We start from the raw sequence: 9,382 nt of genomic DNA, 5'->3' as shown, positions 1-9,382 counted from the left end.
GACAAAATAACAAGGTGTTAGATCATGGTTCGGCCACCAGAGGGAGACAGAGGACACCGTTGGTGACTGTCACCTGACTGGCTAGGAAACACAGTGACCTAAATAGCTGAAACAACCACATCATGCATACCCGGGTCACTGGTTCACTCACACACAGTGCAGGAATGTGTTCCCACTGCATCGCTGTAGACGGGCTCTGTACATCATAGTCTGTCCGGGGGACTTAGCAGGTAGCCACGAGCAGTTGTCCACATCACAGACGTATTGGCAGCACTGAGAGGCTTTGCAAGTTATTTCACAGACCGACTTCATGAGTTGAAAGAATTTATGAAATGGAAATGTCAAGGAAGGAACACTGTGTGTGGCCTAAATGGAACTTGTCTAATGAGGCTTGGCTGACACCCAGAGATGCATGACTTCATCTATTGGCACATATCTTTCCTTATGAATAGGTGTCAGTGATCCAGTTTTGCTTAAATATTTGTAATGACTATTACATAAACCCTTGCTATAAAAGTTCCCAAACTATAAATCCAGCCTGACAGTGTAGCACATGCCACACACATGTCAGCGCTTTTTAAATAGTTACAGAGTTTAGTTAGTTGATCAGCCTGTCCCATGCAGAGCTAACCTCGCTTTATGATGACGTTGCCAAACTGGCAGATTGGGATTATTACCATTCATACATTTGAATCCCCTTGATTATAATCTCTTTATCCGCTGAGTGGAGTAGTACACTTCACGGGCATGGCTGCGCAATGCGGACACAACCATACAGATGTGGTGCCGAATGCCAATGTGTAGCTCTACTTGTCCCTTTGGGGTCCACCCTATGTTCCCCAGGTTCTATGTTCCCCACCTCACAGCATTAGTTTTAGTGAGGTTAGGGGTAGGTTTAGGTGGTAAGAAAGTGGGGAACATAGAACCTGGGGAACATAGGTACGGTCCCGGCCCTTTTCCCTAATGCAGTCGTTCCCTTTTTGGGCTGTGACCCCCCAAAATGATCATATTTGAACTGGGGAACCCCCCACCCTGACAAGCTCTTGGAATGTAGTTTGATGACCAGCATTGGTTCCCTATGGACTCAGAGACACAAAGGAGACTCTTTGTGTTTCCATAGGGACAACTGCTGGTTATCAAATTATTGGCTTAGGAATGCGACAAAAACTAAAAAAATATCCATGAATTCAAGTCTCTGTGTGGTGAGTAATTGACAGGGAAAAGTCCCTTTAAGTCTTAAATACTTAAATTGTCAATTCACTGTCATCTGGGGACCCCCCAATAATTATGTGGGGACCCTCCTCGGGGTCCTGACCCACATGTTGAGTACCACTGCCCCGTTCCAAATGTCCTGAACTAAGCAGAAGTCCTCAGAAGGTGCTATCAGTAACCACTGGCACACTTTCAGTCAGGTGACATTTAGGACAAATGTGTGACAAACTGCTTACAGAGCCACGTCACATCCTAGTAGTCAGCAAGTTGTACCTCTGCTGACTGGATTGAGACTGCTTGAGTGATTGGTTAAACGACAGCGACCATGATTCATTTTTCTCAAACATTCATGAGAGATGTAGTCGTGCATAACAAACCTCATGTTTCAGGCACTCACTGGGCTGGCGTACACACCTGCTGTTCTGACTGCATGCCTCCTGGCAGTAATGATGACAAAATATTGCCCAGAAGCAAAAGTGCAAACACGGTCATGTTGACGTAGTGGAGGACGGATGTTCCTTTGTCTACCGGCAGGCCATATACCGGTTTTAATGATCATTTTGTCAGGTTGGGTTTAGGGTTTTGGGATTGGGAATTGGGATTCGTTATGATGCCCTTTAACAAATCCTGTATTTTAGGTCTATAGTCTATAGAAATGTTGACCTTGAGTCACATTTTTTGATGAACACAAATTCAATCATACAGTATTGCATGCATGTTATTGTATAGTGGTATAGTAGGTATAGTTCTAAAATTGAGGTGCAGGGACCCTCTGGGTTACTTGAAGGGGTTCCAAATGAACCCTTAAAGATTTGAAACGCTGACAATGTACAAATGGACCACTGTCAAGACTTATTTGGTTCTTGAAAGTTTGAGGACCACTGGAATTGTAATTTTTCATTGACATAGTACCAGCTCAAGGTTCAAGGTTGTACTCTGTGGGTTCCTTTAGGGGGGGTCTAAATTGACCCATGCAATTCTGTAACTCTGACAGTGTACAAATGGAACCAAATGAATCCATTAGGGTTCATTTGGTTCCAATTGTACTCTGTCAGAGTTAAGGGGAGACCTTGAAAGTTAATTGAGAAACACTGGTGTGCAACAGGTTAGTATATTCAACTTCACAGTATATATATGTATGTACAGTAGGTGCAATCAACTTCAAAGTGTATTTATGTTTAGACACTGAAGCTCTAGCTGACAGTGTGATGAAACCGGTTCCGGAAACTGTACCAAAATGTTGATGGAACCTATTCCGGTTCCTCATTGTTGGATCAAGTTGAGGGTACAGGCCTCCCTCACATCACCCAGCCTCTCGTCTGCCTCACACACACCTACTAGCCCTATACGTGTGTTGGCAGGGGAAGAAACGAAACAATGACTGGTGGGAAGAATATTTTCAGAAAACACCTGAGGCTTTATCATAAAACAAAAACAAGCACATGGGTCTTACTCACTCACAGCCAGAGCCAGGGTAAAGCCAGGGCACCACTATCACTATCACTGTCTGGGGAAATTCCATGCATCATTATTTATTTTCTGTGTGAAAGAGGGATTATCTTCAAATCCAAACTGAAATTACTCTGAAAGCAAATAACCAATGTGTTTTTTTTAATGTCTTTTCAATGGGTTTTCAATCGATTCCCACTGTTTGCAATCCTCTGTCAGTGTAGGTTACTATTGCCATTGATTCTTTCTGATATGTTTGGCTCAAGATAACCACAAGCAGTCAGTCTTGCAACAATGGGGCTTATTGTCCAACATATGAAACTCAATATGACCAAGATTATAGTCAATTATTACTAGAGGTATGGGCTATATTTGTCACAAGGGTGAAATTTATAATAATTGGAAACTTTCAATCAATGTAAAAAAAACATATGAAATATTACTTTATTAGCCTATAGTATTGCACGCGCACACACACACACACACACACACACACACACACACACACACACACACTCTCTCTCTCTCTCTCTCCCCCTCTCTCTTTCCCTTTCTCTCTCTCCCCCCCTCTGCCTCTCTCTCTCTCCCCCTCTGCCTCTCTCTCTCTCTCTCTCTCTCTCTCTCTCTCTCTGCCTCTCTGCAAAGGGAGTCATGCGTCTTTAACTAGAGGCGTAGCTCCTTTTGCTCATTGTGTGCGACTTCGGGGAGAAATTTCCGCTTCCTGCAACCGATAAACACACCATAGCGAAGTTGAGTCAGAAGGGAGAGAGAGAGAGGGAGGGAGAGAGAGAGAGAGAGAGAGAAGACGCTGACGGGTAATGTTATCGTTATTAGCCCGCGATTAGTAGAAATCGGATCAACTTTCGTTTCGATCGCCATAGACGGGGAGCAGCACTCGGCGGAGCAGCAGACCGTTGAGAGGGACGCATCGGTGGGTGATCATCACCATCATAGTATAGATCTTGTATTGAAAAGCCCGATCGTCCAGCAGCAGCAAGCAGCCAGCCAGCCAGCCAGCAGCCTCCATCCAGCCAGGATGTCGGAGCGAGGAGGGCTCCCGCGAACCGGGGGGGTCCCCTCCCCGCACATGCAGCCCTCCAAGCCGGTCACCATCTCCTCGTCCAGCCGCCCCGTGCACATGAACCTCTACGCCACCTGGGAAGTGGACCGATCGTCGCCCAGCTGTGTGCCGAGGTAAGCCGGGGACGGGCTGCTTATATTGCTGGCTGCTTTGACACGGCGGCTGCGGCTGTATGTTTGTCTGTCTGCGATGTGTGGTGTGACTGTGATGTGATGTCCTGTTATGATTTTTGGAGGAATGTTGTCAAAATGTCAACAACACACCGTGACATCTGTGTTGTGTTGTGACCAAGAAGCCAGGGCGTTCTAGGTTTCTACAACCAAATGGACTAGTACAGTAGTTGGCAGTCAGATCACATGCCTTTTTTTGGTGTCAGTTCCTCCTGTGTCTCTTGTTGTCTCTTTTCATTCTGCTCTACAAGCTACAAACTCCCTTATCGCCCCTCTCTTTATGGATGCAGAGACTCATAAGCAGACTATCTGTTGCATTGTCACCATTGTTGCTGATTTGCATCCAATTATGTGCTTTGAACATTGGCAGTGTGTGTGGCGATGATCATGTCTAGTCTAGTCTTGAGGAGGAGGCATTTTTGATCATAATTTCGTGTACATCGATTATGGTGACTTGTTCTGGCATGCAGGGCAGACATCAAATGACACATTCCTTGGAGTCTTCTCCCCTGATTGATTGACGGACTGATGTTCGCAGCGTCGACATGTGTAGGCTATGATCTGTAGTGTACTGTAGGCTACTGTAAGTTGTTGGCTGAACAATGAGGCAAAGCCAGACCAGACAGCAATGCTCTTGGCTGTTGTTGGCTAGACAGACCACCAGCTCCTTGCAAACAAAGACACCTGTCTCTTGTTGTGTTGTTTTGAAATTGGAATGAATACAGCAGCCGGGCTGTAAGTAGGCTATGCATGAATTGATTGTGGTTTGGGTTAAAAAATACATCACATTTTTCAATAACATATACCGTAGTTGAATGAATCATCGTTATGAAAAATGCAGCCTTGAGGTGTTGAGGGAATTATCTACCAAAACCATCTCACCATTTTGGCTTTCCCCTTTAACCTGTTCATTACCTGACTTAATTTACATAAAGACATAGGCTACATACACCATGAGGTACATTGTCAAGCTTTTTAACCAAGCTACTTTAGAAAGAGAACATGGTATGAATAGGAACAGGAATATCACAGTTATAATGCTTATAAATAGTGTTGTCTGTTATTCAGTCCTTTTTGCTTGTAGAAATTGGATATTTTTTTCTTTTCACATGTACATGTTTGCACAAATATATGAAATAAATCACAGTTGCACATCGCTTTATTGATGTGCAGTGCACTCGCATTGTTGCAGCTTTTCTCACACAGATAAAGGCATCTTTCACATCTGAGTTATGTTCCAGACACACTAAAAAGCAACATAGATCATCACAGCACATAAGTGGTCCTTCTGTTCACTGGCATTCATTGAGCTTCTGTCAGTGACCGTCATAGAACCTATACTGTATGTCATGAGGAATATTAAATATCAGGGGTTGGCTGCTTCAACCCGAAGCCCCTGTCATATGATCCATGTGCCCGGTTAAGCAGCATTGTATGAGGGATAAGAGGTGGAACTTAGAGGATTTGCTAGCTTATTTTGATTGAATTGTCTCAAAATATGCTGCAGGCGGAAAGGAAATGCTGTCGCAGGGTGATGTCTGTACAAAAAGAACCATAAAATGATACAAAATTAAGTTACATTATAATGATATCCTATTCTATTTGGTTATGCAGCACATATGACATAATACAGTGGTTGACGTAAAGGTCTCAGAGGCACTTGCCCATCGGGCAAGTACAGGTTATGTTCTACTTGCCCAAAGGTCATGCGCTCATGCCCACTTGCCTGTAAAGTTATAGTCTGTTTTTGGAGCTGTGTGGAACACAAGCTCCCTATACGTGGCCGTGTGTGTGGGTCTGTCTGTCTGTCTCCGTGTCTCCGTGTCTGTCTGTCTGTAGCCTGCAGTAACCTTTTCTGACCACACATGTTAAGGGAGGGGCGCTGTTGCGCACACACACACACACACACACACACACACACACACACACACACACACACACACACACACACACACACACACACACACAGCTCCACTTCGAACAGAGGTTCGATTTTTTAGGTATAATTAGCGCTCGTAGAACTGCAATGTTAAATCCAATTGATAACTGCTGAGTGGTGACAGCCGATTTGAAAAACCAGAATGACTGAGTGCATGCTGCTAGTTGTAAAAATGTACTATTGTTCATAGTATATAGCCATAAATGTTTAATGAAGACAAAATGCACTTGCCCATCAGGAAACCTGAAAGCAAAATCCACTTGCCCGAATGTTTTATTTACTTGCCATGAGCAATCAGGCAACCTTTAGTGTCAACTCCTGCCATAAAAGCAAGTGTAGCATCTTACAAATCTGTGCCACACTACGCACAGTAATGTAACATGTTAGGCTTTCAGAGCTGAATGAACATCGCTTGTATTACCATGTAGATTCTACGCTGTAAGCACTGCTAGGCTGTTAGACTTAATATTTTATTGAACAATGTCGATACAGGCTAAACAAGAGTCAGTATTTTCATAGAGGGACTCGCTAGCAGCGATGCAAGGGGCTACTGAACGTAATTAGTAGTTAAGCCTGTGGTGGTGCAAACACCAGAACTTATGTATGCTGACACTTTAATGCTGCCTCTGAAAGACTTTGGGGGAAAGCCTCCAGGGTCCATTTTGCCTTGTAGTATTTTTGGTGTGCGTGCACGCGCGCGTTTACACTCCATTTGTGAATAAATAGGTGCTCTTTTGGTTCCTTATGTTGAGTGCTGTGCATAAATAAAACATGTAATTAGCCTCCATGATGCACAGACTCCAATTCCCCATTGCCAGCTTTGCCTCAGATAACCACTAGAGTTGTTGACCTTGTTTGCTTTATTAGCCTTCTTGGGTGTATTAAGGATTAGGACGTTTTTTAAATAACAAAATACCCACAGACAGTTCCCTATGAATGTTTAATGACACCATTTTGAGATAATGTGATATGTTCATTTCATTATTCATCTCTGTGTTGTTGTTTTTTTTGGCATCGCGGCCACTCACGCAGCTTTGATTTCACAAGAGGGAGGAGGTGATTGAAACAGCATAACACAGGAAAGAGATAGACACATACAGATATACACACACACACGTACACACACACACACACACACACACACACACACACACACACACACACACACACACACACACACACACACACACACACACACACACACAGAAAGCTAGCAGCTGGTAGTCATCTACATTTAAATGGCTTTTCCCTCTCAGACACAACAAACAAATGGTGAACTATTCAGAAATCACAAGGCGATGGCTACCAACTTGTGACACACACACAACGTGTCCTCATCATGCACTGCATCAGATTAGAAGCCCCTGCTGCCACTGAGTTGCAATTAGCCTTATTCACGGCCCGCCCACCTACTTCCGTTTCTCAGTTTTCCCCGGGTGCTGACTTCAATTTAGAAGGGGAAACTATACTGGACTTAAAGCCAACAAATCATTATTTCTAACAGTAAAGTAAATTATAGTGCTTTGTGCCGTTTAGTATCTTGTGTTCTTGATCATGCTAGCCGTATTTTATACTTTACTATTCGGAAATTGCATAAAATTTGCGATTTCTGTGCTAACTCCATAGGCTATGGTAGGATTTACCCCTTCAAAACGGGACTTCAGCACCCGGGGGATGCTGAGTGGGCGGGACGGGAATAGGGCTAATATGCTTTGGCAATATTAAAAACCAGAACTGTTACTTTTTCATGATTCAAATTCAAACTAGTCCTTGCCTGTTCGAACATAATGTGCTCCGAATTATGTGCAGTTTGGGTTATGGGGTGTGCACACACAGTTAACAGTATATGAGGGATTGGATGTAGGAGTCTCAGAAATAATGTTGGAGAACCCAGATGTATCAGTGATGTCAGTCATCTCCAAATTTGGGCACTGTTTTCAGCATGCGGCTGTTACCATGGCGGCGATGCATGCGCAGTACAGGCGGCAGTAACAGTGATTTCAGTTATCTCCAAATTTGGGCACTGTTTAGTATCAGTGATTTCGGCATGCGTGTACATCAGACAGACAACGGACAGACAGACATTCAGTCATTTATTGGTAGGATATAGCAGTCGCTATAGTGTCGCTTTGCACTACGTTTAGAGCTTGTACAGTATATTTGCTACTTTTGATGCGTTTGTGTCGCTTGTAGTATGATGGGCGGCTTCTACAGGGCGTTAGTTTTGGAGATACATGTATGTGGTTTCTGCCCAACACCAATGATCTCATATCCTCCGTACCAAAAGATTGAGCTCTGAGCTTTGCCTCTGCGGTTTGGATGGATACAGGAAGTAATAATGTCAGGGTCAACCTTATTAAAGTATTTTACTTGGGAGCTGAGTGTGGCCCGTTCTGCGTTGTCTGCTCTCTGTCTCGACAGCGTTCTCGTTGCTTAATCCATCGTCGTCTCAGGAAGCGCTGCCCGCTCCCCCCCCCAGCCGAGGATTTGTTAGTGTAACCTCTTCCTGTCTACCCACAATGCCACTGGCGTGTTGCTTGTGTGCTGTTGTGGGTAAAAGTTGAATCAGCTATTCTCTGAATCCTGCATTGTGTTAAACGGGGATAAAGGTTGAACACATTCTTCTACAATAGTCCACTTTAGAGCTGCACGATTATGGTAAAAATAAATTGGGTCATTTTTGTCAAAGTTCTATTCTTCCAATGGACAATTAGTAGACAAACACATAAAGAGCTAGCCACAAATGACTATTACATAGCTTTGTAACTCTGAGTTATGAGGGTCCTTTAAAATAAAACGTGTGAGAACCACTATCCTAGTGGACTCCTAATGTGCCATACATTACATAGTGTCATAGTAAATTAGTGTCATACATATTCTGAAGAAAATCTGGAGACTGACATTCAGTAATGATCAAAATAAGAACATTATAATGTTAATGTTAAAACAAAATCTAAAATTTGCGCCGGACAAGGTCAAGTCACAGACATATTGATGATGACCCCTTGCTTTATATTGTAATCACAATTATGAATCAACTGTCGGTGATGATCTTTGGTGGGGGATGTCTAAAAGATGACTTTGTTGCTTATTGTGCATCTCTCTGTGCCATTTTTGTGGTCAAACAGTATTTAGGCTAATTGTTTCTGTGATTGTATTGTTCCTCTGAGAGCCTAATGGATGTTGTGCTTTGTACAAATGTTCTGGTCATTAATCCTTGTGTGTGGAGACCAGGTGCAAGAGCTGACAAATAAGCACTTTGAATTAATTGCCAGGTTTAAAGATTTACACAGATTAATTGTGAAACATAAAAATCTTTTTTTTTTATTACTTTCAATTAATTATGCAGTCATAGACTTGCAACTTTTTATTTGCACGCAACTCAAAAAGGGTTCAAGATCTTAGCTCGGGTGGAATGATTCATTTTGTTCATGATTCATTTTGTGTACTGTATGCCAGGGATTGTCAGTAGCTGACAACCAATGACAGAATAATTAAGAATGTGAAAATGTGGGGTGAAAAACACGTTGT

At 43.1% G+C, this 9,382-nt stretch overlaps 1 protein-coding gene across 2 annotated transcripts in view; it reads left to right on the top strand.

Annotated features, from left to right (window-relative positions):
* Positions 1 to 3,394: 3,394 nt before the first annotated feature.
* Positions 3,395 to 9,382, top strand: part of pacs1 (phosphofurin acidic cluster sorting protein 1) — a 139,963-nt gene continuing 133,975 nt past the window's right edge. For both annotated transcript variants that reach the window (XM_080742175.1, XM_080742174.1), the window contains exon 1: positions 3,395 to 3,855. In XM_080742175.1, the coding sequence (XP_080598301.1) occupies positions 3,698 to 3,855 (158 nt within the window). In that variant the 5' untranslated portion in view covers positions 3,395 to 3,697. The remainder of the gene's footprint in view (positions 3,856 to 9,382) is intronic.

The sequence above is a fragment of the Nannobrachium achirus genome (assembly GCF_963921795.1).
Source record: "Nannobrachium achirus genome assembly, chromosome: 14".
Lineage (NCBI taxonomy): Eukaryota > Metazoa > Chordata > Actinopteri > Myctophiformes > Myctophidae > Nannobrachium > Nannobrachium achirus.
Note: the sequence above shows the minus strand (reverse complement) of the source record. Positions and strands in the feature narration are given on the sequence as shown.